Below are 16,090 nucleotides of genomic sequence, written 5' to 3'. Positions count from 1 at the left end.
CATTCTAATGGGCTTCTTTGTGGCTGGACCCGCGACCTTCTTCCACAATTTCCTCTTACGTTTGAGTTAGGTGAACGCATGGTCATTTGCGAAGGAAGAAACGTCGTTATTCAAGGAAGGACGATTAATCACGTGGTCGTCGTGTGATGTGCAACGCGGTTTTTATTCGTTCGTGCTTTTTCTCCGAGGCTCGGAATAAGTGAAGTTCGCCTGGTTGCCGCCCCGAAGAAATGATTAAAGGGAAAAAGTGTGATTAAGAAGGGTGGTGAGGTTTTATCTTTCGTGCGATTTGGATGGTGGACGGTGAATGCTTGGCTTTCTTATTTGTTTTTCTTACGTTGGTATTTAAAGTTGGTTTAAAATAGTGGAAAAATTAGGAGAAGTTCGTAACATTTTCGTTTTGGATTCGTGTATTAGATTGGATATAGCTTTTACGTTAGAATAGACAGCAACAAGGTTGAAAATTCATGCTGTACACATGCACTAGACAAACTCACAGGTTACTATATAGAATAGCACTACCAAGCAGGGTGTTACTTTACACTCGAAAGTAAATCGAAAATGCAGGAGAGAATTTTTTCGTTCGGAATCTCGTTTTTGAAAAACATTTGAAATGGGAGTTTCAAACGTCAAGTCTGAAATGGAAGCCGTCGAAACTCTATGCCACATGCCACACTTTGTTTTAGAAGTTAGCAATGTGCATGTACATTCGACGTATTTTTAAACTCGATTTTATCGTAAAGGAAACGTCAAACGAAAAATTTTCCCGTTTCTCGATACATCTTTACTTTTAGAATCTCTTCCTGCTCACAACTGTTCTTACTTATTACAAACTATTTCGATGTTAACAAATTCTCAAACAAATATGCACGAATAATGTCTCACAGTGTCTTCCTGGTCAGTAAAAATACTTTTGACTAAAAGGAACCGCATCTAACTGGATAGTTAATAGGACGAGACCAGGTGAATTCCCATTCGACCAGAAAGCATTCTGCGTTGCACGAGAGCGCTTCTCTCTGCGATGAATGGTGCTCGTGTACCGGTCCGAGCTAACACGATCGAACACAAACAACCCTGTGGCTGGCCAGTACCTCCAGATTGAACCACTAGATTTCATTGCGTGGAGATGAACCACTCAAAGCACGCTCGCCACGACCAGGCCACTCGTCCCGATTAGAAGTCAGTGGCTCGCGCGACCCGTGTGTTATTATATCCGGCCGCTAACAAGACCCTCTTGCGAGTGAAAAACCCAAGTAACCAGCACAAAGGGATAGAGAGGTTCGATGATCGCGTTTGTTGTTGTCGGACGTAATATCTGGCTCTCGTTTGTATGGGTCAGTGATATGCTCGTCGATTGAATTGTTTTTTGGTCCAAGAAGACGGTACTGAATGATAATAAAGAAAAATTGAGTTTTCAGGATTGTAAAACCTTCAAATAAGATTTATGCTTTTATGTAAATGAAACGAAATATATATGAAACATTAGAAATTTGAGAGAAAATGAACAAATGAATGAGAGGTTTTATCCGACCACTTATATGTGATTTCCTTTCTTTACGTATTTAATGTTATATTTTATTTTAATACATATAATCTTTCGCCAAATTTAATTACTTAAACTAAAAGGAGGAACCTGCGCGTTAATTAAAATGTGCAATTTTTTCTATATATTTGTATAAGAACCAATATTCATAGAGTTATAAAAAATTGTATAGTAATAGAACAGTCGGAATCAAACAATTTTCTATTTTTCTCCTCGATGAGAATCGAACTTTTTAATTCGAAATTAACGCGAAAACGGTTTCCCAAAGCTCGTGGGCCATCTGTTGCCACGCTAATTGCGAATGGTTGTCAGCGCGAAATGTCCACGTGGAATGAAATATGAGCCACGGTTTCAGCGCGGAAAGGCGCGTGTTAATTGTTTTTCGTCAATTATTCATCGACTCAATTATGTACTAGGTCTTTGTTAAATTGAGAGAAACATTCTGTTATTTGTTCTCAATTACAACGATCGACTTGCTCCGACTATTCTGTTACAGCGAATAAAATTTGCAACATATTTCTCCGGGATTTCCAGTTTTATTAAAATGTAGAAATTTCAATTGTAGAATTTACAAAATGTGTAATACTCTCTCGATATTTTATTTTACGTTCTCCATTGCACGTTCGTGCTTACAAAATCCCCGAAACAATAATTTTTTATGAAATCCAATGATGAATTCAACATTTTCGGAACGATTAAAAATAGCCAACGACTACGAACAGGCGACGATCGATTCTCGTCAATTGTATTTTCATACACGACATGCTCCCATGTATCAGTGACAGTAACAATCTTTCGCACATTTGTTATTCCGAAGAGGGATGAATTGGCAAACACCGGCTCTACCATGAAATCCGTGCTTGAATTAATATCAGGAATATTGAATGGCGTTAATGCATTCACTTGCTCACCAACATCTCTATATCGATTGCGTACTGTTATTATTTTTAGAAACGATAAAAGACTTCTATCCGTTGATATCGAGCAACTCCGATTATTCCACTCGATTCCACTTTTGCATTCATATTTTTTTTGTCGTGTATTAGCGGTTCCTCTGCGAACGAGAAAAATAAGTTGTCCAATATTGTGACTGTTAATAAGCTTGGTATATATTTTATCATCTGGAATATTTTTTTAAAGAAACGCTGATTTTCTTCGTTTTATTCGCTCTTTATCGGACGACAAAAAGATAAACAACAAATTGTATATTGATTTTTTAAATGAGTAAAAATACAACATCCTGCGTTTTTTATAAACATCATACGATGATTGTGCGAGTATGATACCCAGTAATTAGGAAAGAGTGAGGAGTTAGGGGCCGATCGTCACGAAGCCTACTAATTGCGGCCCATTAGAGGCCGACAGCTCAGTTTCGAGTTTACCGATGCTTACAGCTCATCACGCACCACGAAACGGAGTAACTGCGGTGTCAGCTCTCTTTCTCTCTCTCTCCCTCTCTATTTTTTCAGCAAACGAATGCCAACGAAGATTGTTAATCTTAAAACATGTAATTAACACGCGGTGAGTCGATGTGGAGGAATTTTTACTCGAATTCCAATGTTGAAAAAGTTGTAACTTGGTTAATTATACGTTGTAAGAAACACGACAGGATGATATTTTTATCGTCAATTAATTTTAATTTCTAAACTTTGACCGATGGCTAATTACTGAACAATCAAATTTTTAAACTAATCTTCGTTCTATATAGACCAAGCTGTAATAATAAAGACGTGTCGTAATAGAAATATCGTTTCATTAGAAAAGATGAGTATGTGCAAATGCTTTTTTTATCTACCGTAAATGTTGTTGGTGCAAAATTAAACTAAACAGCGCGCTAATAGATCACAGAACCATTATACCGACTACGAAAAATAACAAAATTTATTAAACACACCCATCTTAAACTGCGTTATCTATCCACATGGACACATACTGATATACCATTCACAAATACGTAGTCTCAAGATAAAAGCGTGTGTTTCACAACAATAACCAGCAAGTAATTGTTCGACCAGGGGAATATATTCGGCCTCCGGAAAGACGTAGGACGATAACCCAGAGCAATTTTCGGTCCACGTCTATGGATTATTCGATAAGAGAGAGAGAGAGAGAGAGAGAACGGAGTGAGGAGGATAAGTTAGACCGTTTCGTAAATACAGCGAGTTGGAGGTGGGACGTTTCTCGACACGTGGAAACACAGGGCAGTTGGATTGACCCGGGCTCGAACATTGTTCCGAATGCAAATCGTAGTTTACACCGAGTCTCGGTCGGGACCACCCTATCATACTCCCTGATGCAGCCTCGAGGACGTCAGCCGGCATCTCGATGCCAGGGAGCGAGTATTACTTCCAGTTGGAAACTGGCGGAACGCTTGCGTGGCAGACCCTCGCGGTCCAATTCCGCTCTCAGGGATCCCTTTCCTCGATATCTCGACTCGTCGCGACGCATACGAATCCTGTTTGCGAGCTGGTAATTTCTACGATCGTTCCACTACTCGAGACGAAGTCGGGGAAATGGTGGGTGTCGAGGGTTTCTTTTGGTTGAGGTTGCCGTCCTCTTTACGAAGGACGTGGAATTGAAATTTCAGCTTGGTTATGTATATCGGATAATGTTAATCTTGGATATGGTTATTTTGAGGGTTCTTAGCTTTTTTACCTCTTTTAGAACTCATTTTTGTAGGAATTTGATGTTCATTCTTATTGAAATATTATGAGAATGTAAATCATTTCGTAGTTGTATCTGTAGGTATTTCTTAACGAATATTTCAGAAATTCTCATGGAACCATTTAAAATCACTGTAACGAATCTAAGAATTATTAAATTTGCTTTAACATTCGACTAAAGTTATTCGTATTATACGAATTGAAGAAATTAATGTGATACAGAAGATTTTGAGGAACAACAAGCTGCCGAGAGAGGTCTACTAACGAAGAAACTTACTCTTCGAAAGTGGTTAATGCTCGTTTTTGTATTTTCGATGAAGTTGTTCATCATCGATGCAAGAACTCCGCATTATACTTCTTTGAAATATTTCAGGCGGGAATTCACTTTACCTCGAACATGAACGTCGATAGGATGATTTTCATTTTCTTCTCCGACGTAGCCGCGCTTAACGACGAAAACCATTAAAAAGCATTCACGCTGAAGCATCGTTGCGCAACGTCGTTAACTCTTGGTGGATACACACCGGGAAAGACGGTTAAAGTGTCCATGTTTTCGAGATCTCATTACCCACTCTGCTTAACAATCACTCAACAAGTTCATGAACGTCTCGGAGGATTATGGTAACGCGAATAGTTTGACGTAGTACTCTTAAAGCATTGCCCGCGTAATTAATTTAGAATAACGAATAATTGAAAATGATTTCACCCAAAGGAATTCGCATCTAACGGAATTAAAAAAACTTAACTTCGCCAAATGCAAACTCTTGAAAAATATTGAAATTCCAATAATCCAACATCTCGCCCCAATGCGGCCAAAGCAAAAATACTTGGCGGTGTGTCGATTAATTAAGAAAGACGTAACGCCTAAAGGGAACAATATGTATTTTTATAGTCGATATTAAGGGAAACACCGAAAAGTGGAATATTCGCTGGCCATTCCCAAAAGTGAAAGACCGAAAGCATGACTTGGCCCGACCAGAACAATGCTTGTGAATTTAGAGCTTGTCAAGATGGCGGCCTAATTAGGAGGAACGCAGCTTAAATATGAATGTCGGTCAGAGAGAGAAAGGGGGAGGGAGAGAGAGAGAGAGAGAGAAAGGACACGAGGTTTATGAAGAGAAAAAGACGAGCAATGAGAGGCCAAGGGTTGCGTACCATAGCCAATGAGCTCGCTTCGCGTTCCTCTTCTTCATCTTGCTTCTACAAGGGTTAAAAGCCGGGGTTATTCACCTGGTTATGCATAATGCACCGTGTGTGATAGATGATTAATGTTGTGCATGTGTTGTGCTTTTATATAAAAAATATCGAGCAAAGGAATTTGTCATTCTAGAAATATACCGTGATGCATTTGAGATAGAGATAAAAGAAAATATTACTCACTATGGAATTATAAAATTTATATCGTAAATGAAAATATCTTTACTGTTGATTTTACCATTTGCTACATTATGTAATTTTTAAAAATTACCGATGTAGTCATTTCTAGATTTTTCACATATTTTGGAATATCTATACGTACATAGATATGTGCATTTGAAACTTAATAACATTTCATGATCTCATTAGTCTGAATTAGCAGTGATTCTGTTTTTCTCTTTTCCTCTCGCGTTTTATCTTCCATTATCACAAATTTTAGAAGTGGGTATACACTCAAGCTTTCAAATTTTCCAATAACTTGTTATCGACTGTTCAACGTGTGCTCCAGTGTCTCTTAATTAAATATAAGCTATCAAGACACGTCCAATGAAATGGAGTCAGAGGTGTATGGTCGGGGTTAGCACCGATTTCGCGACGAACACTAATTGCTCTCGAGAATGAAGATTGATCCCGGCCTGACATCTCACGGGTTTCATCAAATTGGTCACCCATCAACCGGCTGGCTAGTGGCTGTCTGCCAATTCGAGGAACGATTAGGGATTAATGCAAGTAAATAGATGCCAACGCTAAGCCATCCTTGCGCCAATCTGAATTATTCATCAAGTACTTTATGTACTCACTACGAATCTATTATTTCTCCTTATCGTTTAATCTTTTAGAGGATTCCTATTATTTCTCCGTGTTTGTCGCTTTCTCTTTACATTAGAGAAATTCTTAATGTTTCCTTAGCATTACAATGTTTATGCTTTCCAATGTAATATTTTCCTAAGCTCTTTATATATAATGTAGGATATATAATTCATTGAAACTGTTTACTATCAATATAAACAGAGCGAGACGAAAAAATGTGGTTTTATTTTACGAGTAAAAAGGAGTCGCTGAAACAAATAGCGAGCCAATTGACGTGGTTTACTGGATAGGCGAAAGGAGAACGAAAATTGCGAATATAAAGAGGGAAAAGGAACGAAAAGAAAGAGGAACGATGACAACAGGCTGCCCCCGCTGAAATTCTGTTTGCAAATGTTCCGTCGAAATAACCTCTGGCGTATAGCCCCGCGGAGAATTTACTTTGGCGGGACGAGGGGTTTCCAGCTATAGAAAAAATTGCTGCTGAAGGTCGATCGAATCGAGTCGGATCGAGGAATTATACGGGTAAACCATTTTACTCGACGTGTAACTGGTGGTCTTCTTTTATAATACGTTATCAGAAAGGATTTAAAGGAAAAATTGAAAATAGGGAGAGTAGAAAATAAAAAATAGAATTTATAATATCAATCACGTATGAGTTAAAAGAAATTTAAAAGCAAATGTAAGTGTCCTTACCTTTGTATTTCATCACTAATTATTTAAAATTTTTAATGTATTTATAATTTATTTTTATTAATAACCGTCTTAATATGTTTGTTCAATTTTTAAAAAATGCCAAACCTGTTCATTTCATAAATAATTTCTACGCTAGATTTACGCTTTTAATTTTCTAGTTGACCGTCGATTATTATCTTAATTTGGACCAATTACAATTATATGTATAACAAATATTATAACAAGCGATAGTGAACACCCTTCGATAAATTCAACGAGCTCAATCACACATGAATATTCCTATAAAATTCAGAATTGCTTACCACAGTAACCAGAACGTCACGCACCACAAATTCAAACTACCGTCCGAACTATGCTTCCCGACATTAATTCTCTATAGAACTGACATCCTGAAATACGCTTTCAGATCTTTGCGTCAACGTTAACACTCTATCCGCACAAAATATCATTCGGCTATCTGATCGCCGAGCATGATAGTTTAGAATATCATTAAATCATGATTGTATAAAAAGAATTCCGCAAAATAAGGACAAACTATTTAAAGAAATATTTATATAAATGAAATAAAAATTGTTTCTCAAAATCATCTGTGCCAGACAGAAGCCAAGAGATTAGAAAGATTTCCCATTTAAACAATCCAATATGCATATTCCAAAGAGTATCAGCAATTCTCAGAAACCGATCCAAGTTTCAACCACTTCAAGGAGGAAAGAAACGACGAAATTCGATTGTGAGGTTCTTTCGATAGTTTTTTTTAACAACGTACTCAAAAGCGTTGACAGACTCGACGCGATTTCGTGAGAGTAAACGAAAGCTGTTGTTTTTGTATCACGATTACAACGCTGCAAAAGAAGAAAAAGAAGAAGAAGAGGAAGAGAGAAAGAGAGAGAAGGCCCCCTCGACATAATGCATTCTTAAGAGGCAATTGAAAACCTTTCAAACCGTGCAAACAAGCCCCTGCAAGGGCCTGCGCGTTAACTCGATCAAGATCTTTCATGTGTGAACAGTGTGAACTGGACGAGACCTTTGGGAACCCAACCGAATATCGTCGAATATATTATCATGTAACCAGACAAGTCCGCGAACAGCCATCGATTCTCCGACAGAAAATTTATCCGCCCTGGCGAAACGCGGCCTCTAGCTCAGTTTGTAATAAATTATGCCTCGGTAACGTAGCGGAGAACATTCGAAATTAGCTATCGGCTTTCAATAACGACGCGTTATTAACTAAAGTTGGAATAGTTTCACCTAACAATTACATGGTAGGCACTCGCAGTTTGCAGCTGGTTAAGGAAGAGAGTTATAGTATGTACATAGCAGCTGAGAGATTTAACATTTGAAGTTTAGATATATTTGCTGAGAAATAGGTTGGCTACTTTACTTAGCTTAGGGTGAAAAGTATTGATCTAGAAGTTGTTTCTAACTAGAAAACAGTAATAACTTTTAAGAATACATATTTACGTATCACAGATCGGGTATTACTTTGCACACGTTAGTTACAATATTAATAATATTGTAATTACAAACTCCAGTAATAATCCATAGTCCAATTATTTCTAATATTTATTTGTATATATATACTACATTATTATTATATATATAATAGATTCTTAACTATACTACGAAATAAATTACTAAAATCCACGTGTAACATTTCGGAATCTTCAACATTCATCCCGCAATTTAACCATTTCCTTATATAAGTATTCATCCTCGTATCCAAATCCAAGAGGACCATTCACTGTGTCACTAGTTGATAATTCGTTGCATATATCGATTCTCCAGTAAAACACAATCGGCACAGTCATCCCGTTGTTCTTATTAGAATTATATCTCGTGGCTCCTGAAATGAGCAAGGCTACTGTTTTCGTTGCCGAATAAGCAAATTTGGCACGTACCGGGAGGCTCGTTGACCGTTTTCGACTGACAGAAACATAGAAGGTGTAAAAGCCAGTGGTGTCCAATTAGCGGTCGGCAATGCTGACCGGCCCTAATTCACCGAATCCCATTCTACCTTCCGTTGAACGCCCATTTTCCCACGAGTTAGTGTGCGGATGCGGTCAAATACGCTTCCAGTCGGCGTACTATCGCGCGGAATCGGGCAATAGCCGAAAATCATAAGTCACGCGAGTCTGTATATATTTCTTTTTTCTTCTTTCGATTTTGTTACATGGTTCAACAGAGAAAGAGAGAGAAAGAGTAGTTTATTGCAGCAAGCGATCCTTTGGTGTGGTGTGTAGACGCGTTGTTTATGGAAATTTCGCTGGCGAGTATTTGCGTAGAAAAACAATTCAATCGATCGAGACTCTGTTTGTTCTGGCGCAATCAATTTGATGGGATGCGTTACCATCGAGTGTTGGACCCGGTACGTAGCAGTTGGAACTTTATTTTAAGGATAGAAATATCTTGTTTGGAGCTACACGGTGTTAGGGGTAGAAACGATATTTTTTCTTTATTTGAAATTGTTATCGGCTTGAGAAGGGTTGGAAATAATTTGTCGCGAGTTTTTTTTCACGGAGACTATGTCTACCCCTTATTGGCGTAACAAAGTTTACTGCTTTAAAACTCCTATCAATCTCTTTTAGATACTAGCTCCGACTACTTGTACCGACATATTTGTCACAACTGATGGAAAATTGTTTTTGTCGCTCAAACTTGAGATGTAAAAATGGATAGACATTTTTAAACGCCTTTTCAACAAATAGTGCTGCTGTTAGAATTTAATTTTGAAGTTAAGATTAATAATCTTTGGAAGACACAATGTTTGTGTTGAAATAATATTCTGTGATGTTTATTAAACAGAACTACAGAACCAAATGTATAGAAGTGAGTGATATAATTAACAACGTATACAAGAATTGTTGATTGTTGGCCAGTTACTCTCAAACTAGACTTAGGTAGTGACCAATGATCTCTTAAATACTTTGAACCCCATTCTCTATACAGTAATGAGTATGACCTGTGTAAGTGTCCTGTTCAAATGCCTGTGTGGGTGTCTGTGTAAGGGTATTGTGCCTATGCGTGAAATATCGTTGTATACCAGCAGATGCTAATTTTGTTAATTAGTACATTTGATTCGAAAAATCTTCTATTGAAGGATACTATTGACTAATTGATGAATTTCTCATTGCGTTACTTCTTCGTATTATATTGTCTTCGAATATAGTAAAAGGAACAAAAAATATTTCGAATTTATCTTTACATAGAAAATATTCTACTGTTGAAATCTATCTATCTAGAAACAGCCTTTATACTTCCATCCACCACAAAAGAGGGCTCAAACTATGCCCTGATATCGTACTTCGCCTCGTCAAATACTTGGCAAAATCTCGTTTCATCTCGCACATATCACCAGCATTTTGGCAAACGGTAGAGATCGATATTTCTGGTAACCCTCCTATTTTTCAACGACCTACTAGCATCCCCTTTGATACCAACACTCAGAATTTCAACGAAAGACGCGGATTGTCTGGAAAGATAGCCACGGCGTCGAACGTGAAATCGTCGTAGCGTGGCACTCATGACAACAACCTCTGGCTTCTTGCCGCGAAATTTATTTTTCTCGGAGGTTGCTCGTGAACGAAGACTACGTGACAGTCAAGACAGCAGAGAGAAAACCGTGTGGCAATAACCCCTTCGCGTTTCAAACGAATCGCCCGCAGAACGAGGGTCAATGCCTAACCCTTATTGCGCTCGTCTCTAGTGCACGATCTCGAGAATTTCATAAAAAGAAATGTTTTTCGCCCGAATGTTTATGTAGCTCAAGGAATTCGCTCGAATAGGATTGAACGTGGTAATGGAAAACGGGTTGACAAATGGAAATCGACGATAACGATATTGGGTTTTTCAACAGTCGAAAACAGAAGATGAAACAGAGATACAGGACAGTTATGATAATATCATTAGAAATTATTTATCGAAGAAGCAATGTAATTTGTTTTTATCAAAACTAGAAGGTATGATCATAAAAGTACAAAAAATCTGCTATTAATTCGTTGTAGCAATTTCCGTCATTACTAGACTATGTATGTTTATAGCGCAAAACTGTGTAGGATATCCATTATACGTAAAACTATATAAAATATCCAAAAGAAAATTCCCTTTGCAATATTTAGTAAGTAAAACAGATCTTTGAGTAAATTCTATTTCTTTAATAAAGATTATGAAATATTCTAAACGCTCTCTGCTCGTTTTCAAATTTTAAGCTACTTTTTTCCAATTTCATATGGACCAGCGTGTTATTCGTGAATTTTTAGAAACTTCGGATCGTAAAAAGTGCTCGTGACCGCGTCTCGTCCACGTAGCTATAAGCAATTCATGACCGATTCATCAGGGCTAGTGTTTGGTAGAAGGCACGACAGGGAATAGCGAAGGAAGAGATACTCTACCGGAAATTACGCTCTCCCCATGGAGACAGAGCTTCCGGTTCGGCTGTACATAAGCCATCTCTCTGTAAGAAGACACCAGGAACACAAGTGCACACATATAGGTAGCTTCATAAACTCATAGCCTCGAATTTCCAACGATTCATTATCGCTACTTTGTGTGATATATAAGAGAAGGTTAGGTACCATCAAATGCATTTTTGTGGTCTACCATTTAGTTTGCTATAGAATTTAAACAGTAGTAGTAGTATCAATGAAAAATAAATGTCTTTGTAAGCTTTATGTAGATAATTCAATCGTTATAACAATATTCAGTGTCCACGAACAAGTATTAAATCATTAAAGTCTTGTAACATTGCAAAAATGTTCAGTTCATGTAGTATTCAGTTTAATTAATAATATTAATATTTATACCATCGTATTATGGGAATGAAGAAGTAAAAATTCGATAGTAGCTTGTCTCAGATTCTATAGGATAATAGAATGAAAATAGGGTGAACAAGGGCTATCAACTAAGCCGACTGATCTCTCGTCTGCCCTATTGGCATCTCAGAATCGACATGGTTAATCTCTCGATCTGTCTAATTCGAGGGCGTTAAATGAGCTTCCACAGTGCTTCCGTAACCCTTGTATGTATAGGCAATGATACGTTCGTAATTCACGCGAAACCCCGAAATCTTTGCTTATACTACATATAATAAGTTGTCTACCATACCAGCTTATAATTTATTATTTCATATTTTTATTTTAATCTTATGCTTTCAACAGCTTGTTCGAAATTGCTTTGCTTTCTTTCGAAGCTCATATTTAAATCCACGCTGCATGTTGTTTCTGTCGAAAATATTTTCCCCGAAGTCCATCGTATTTTATGTCTTTCGATATCGATAAGTCATCGTTCCTCCCGACCAATGAGAAAACTCATAAATTTTTTGCACACGAACGACGTGAATGTTTCACGACTGGAAATTCATTGCCAGTGCACGCTCGTTTACTAAATGTGTTGGACCTTCCCGTCGGAAATGTGTATACGGATGTTATATGGCCAAACGCAGTTCGATTCGACAGGCATTACCTCTTTTGCTACGAGTTTAAATGGATGGGAGGAGGCAAAGTAGCATAAATTCAAACGAAATCGATTTAAATGGAAACATCCCTTGAAATTATGGATGGATAGCGGAATAGACTTGAGGGTAATGGGATCGTCAAATTTGTTGCGATTGATTTTCATTAAATATTGGTTTCTATCTAAGCAAAAATATATTTGAACTAAAAAAGCTAAAATTAGGGTTAAGGTATTAAGAGGTTCGATAGATATTATTTTAGAAAGAAACATGATTGTTCTGTGCGAAATTTATACTCTACTCGATGAAGGTTTAAAAATATGATAGAACATATTGAAGGACGCTTCTAATAACGATTTGTTTGTTCTGATTACAGCTGGTGGGAGGCGAATTCGACATGGAACTCAACTTCGTGATTCAGGACGCACAGAATATCAGGCACATGCTGGAACTGCTCGATCATTGCCCGCCCAATCTCCAGGTAAGCATTGGGCGTAACGTTCGCCTCGATCAAACTAATTATCCAAGGGGCTGGGGTGTTATACCACGCCACAAATTTGATTCTACGAAGGAACACACGATCACTGCGATCAATACGTCAAACTTGCTCGTAATTAATTTCTTGCTCGCCCGCTAATATGTGGACCATTTCTTTGTCCCCTAAGAATCCTAATTTTCTCGTGGTTTAAATATTCTAAATGGATAAAAGACATAAAAATAAATCGGAGACGTCGAATAAAATTTTTCTATTCAATCCCGTTAAATCTACCGAAAAATATAAAATTTATGTAAAGCTCCTAATCACGTTTGGGAAAGTTACAGACCGATAAGCTGCGTGCTATATCATGATATACCTTTTTCTTAAACTCGCGGTTGGAAAAAGGGAAAGTTCAAAACTCTGAACGCGCCCGACGGGAAAAAAGAATTGAAATCCATTACGTTGCAAATTTCGTTCGAGGGAGAAAACGAATGCGCAGAGCGCAAATTTTTTTTTTTTTTTACCCACCGTGAAGCCACGGGAATTTATCAACCTCGTCGACGTCGCTTGCATTGCTGTCTCGATTCAGACACGTTACCGGTTTCAAATCATTACCAGTTTTCTTCCTTGATGGAGAAAAATGGAACTCGCGAAATAGTGATATGATTTCCTGCGCGAAAATTGGTATGATTTTATTCGATACAAATGACTGCAAATTAATCAAGATCAGACACCAATCGTTTCGAACTGTTTTATTATCCTTTTACTTGTTATATAAAATATATGACAGTTCGTGCAATTATTCTAAAACTTGTAGAACCTTCTTATAAATATATTATGTTTTATGTATAGAAAATGTTGAAATGTAATAAAAATTTGTCGTGTCTGTATACGCTGCTGATGAAATTTCGAAATATTTTATGTAACACACGATATATAAAATCTTTTCTGTATTAAGCGTTGAAATACTTTCGTGAGCCCCGTATATACAGAAGGCATAGAATTAACTGTGTAAAATATATACGTACAAAAAGTGAAACCATCAGTTGATCCACGCAAAACAATGCTCGTCCATAACACACGATGCAAGAAATATCGTTCTCGTTCGAGTTGGGCGCGCAAGAAACGTCGAACCGCTACGTCGCGCGGTTTTCTTCGCAACGTCGATGCATCACGTGTCGAAAACGGTAGTCGTGAAAAACGCAGCACTATTACGGGGCTTCGAAGTCGTTGCATTCCGTCTCGTTAAGGGAGCCATCAGAACGACGAGATACAAGCATAAGGATAAGAAAGTTTCGCAAGTAATAGCCGGTGCTCGGCCGTCGCGTCAAGCGAAGAAAAAGCCATTTACTCTTTCCACCGACGCGACGAGTTGTTAAACTTGCGCGAGCTGTTTGCGTCGTGGTGAGAAACTTTCGATGTAAAAGTAAATAGAAATTTAAACTGTGTACACGGAATAAGTTATAAGAGCCTTGTTCTACCGTTTCTCGCATCCTTTGATCACAACAGAGGAAAACGTTGTTGTACGGTTTCGAACTTTACAATAGAATCTAATTTGTCGCTTCATTGATGCAAGTTTCACAAACGAACAATTTGCCTCCCATTGTTTTCAACAGTTTTATATACGCGTATTGTTATATCATAATCTAATATTTAACCAGTCTGACAAGATGGAATGTATTAAACTCTAGGAACTTTTATTGTTGTGCCCGGTGACTCTCTATACAAACCAGGCTCCACGCCGCAGATAAGATAGGGTTGCCAGATATCTACAAACCCTCATTGCGTATCCTCAATAACCCTAAGGACCCACCATAAATCTTGGCATTTTCATAATTAAGATCCTTCAGATCAAACAAGTATCTTCTTACCTCAAGTGTTCCTTAAATTTATTGTCTGCTCCGGGAAGGTACGGTGTCTCCCGTTACCAACATTTTCTCGGGGGCGTCTTGAACCCTTTTTTGCCCACCAACTTTTTTCTTATCCAAACAGAAGCAATGATTATTGCCCTCGCTTTCCTAGCCAAAATTGCCATCAACAAATCCAATGGTCCTGTTACGGCGCGCTAGACGGTCCGTGTGACATCCCTTCGGTCTGACCGCCGTGGCCTACCCCTCGTTAAACTGATCTGCAGGAACCCAAGGAACCACCATAATCTTTTCAGCTTAACTTCGATTCATACAAATATTTTTGGTTTATGGATGGTCCTTTGAACAGTCATTAGGTTTATTAGTCGTTAGGAAAAGTGTGAACAACGAATCCGCGTCCTTAGTTCAGCAAGGGTACACCCACACCGAGCTTTCCTCCTAAATAGTACGAGATGGGTCAGTCACGGTTCTTATACTCCGCGGACAGTCAACATACTTCGGACGGCTACAACACTCATCGGGTAGTCAAGTCTAATTTAACACGGTATCGACATTCAACGCGCTAACGATATCAACTCTCGGGTTAAACAGTGTACGGTCCGACAATATCAAACCATTTTCTGTATACGTTCCACGTGTTGTAAACGGGAATAAATACACTTATATTATATAACTGTAGACTACAGTTATTCCATCACAACCACCCCTATTGTCTTAACCGAAATCAGGGGATCGCCCTGCTCGCGGTGTCGATTCGTATATCGTAACGGGAATTTACGACTCCCGTTGACGCGCCTAACCGAGACGCGTCTCCCCGCGACTGGACGAATTAACAGGTCCCGTGCACTAGACACACCCATCAATAGCTTTCCTCCGCGACAGCATCGTTATCGAACTTCACTGGTTTTCCATCTTTACATCAGTCAACATCTGTCTCCGGTTTTTCATGCGTTGACCGGTCAATGTCTTGACTGATTTATCAGCATTAGTTCAGTCATCTGTTTAACTTATATCTATACACACCCAGCGTAACTGTCTATGTCTTCAAAGTTGTTGGAATAAAGTGTATATTATAGCCTGTCACTTCAGTGTTATAATCAGTTCAACCATCTTTATTATTCTAATCGAAATAGGGGATCGATCATTCCGTGGCGTTGATTATCTAATCGTAATGAGAATTTACGACTCCGAACATTTATTTTTGTGGAAATTCCATAAAATTGTTGAATCTAAGTGGAAGAAATAGTATCGAAAAAGATATTAAACAAATTCTTGAAATTCTCTTCCATAACCATAATGTTAAAAAACAGAAACCAATAACATAAATTAATTGGGAAGAATCGTAAATGAGATGTTGCGTTCTCGCTAGGAATAAAAATGCAAATGTAATGG

General features: G+C 38.1%; 1 protein-coding gene across 20 annotated transcripts in view; it reads left to right on the top strand.

The window, feature by feature from the left end:
- The window catches only part of LOC132914767 (neurobeachin), a 425,174-nt gene that overhangs the window by 263,813 nt on the left and 145,271 nt on the right, over positions 1-16,090 (top strand). For all 20 annotated transcript variants that reach the window (XM_060974207.1, XM_060974212.1, XM_060974206.1 and 17 more), the window contains one exon: positions 12,729-12,833. In XM_060974207.1, the coding sequence (XP_060830190.1) occupies positions 12,729-12,833 (105 nt within the window). The remainder of the gene's footprint in view (positions 1-12,728; positions 12,834-16,090) is intronic.

The sequence above is a fragment of the Bombus pascuorum genome, chromosome 1 (assembly GCF_905332965.1).
Source record: "Bombus pascuorum chromosome 1, iyBomPasc1.1, whole genome shotgun sequence".
NCBI classification, from domain to species: Eukaryota; Metazoa; Arthropoda; class Insecta; order Hymenoptera; family Apidae; genus Bombus; species Bombus pascuorum.
This window is presented reverse-complemented; position numbering and strand designations above follow the sequence as displayed.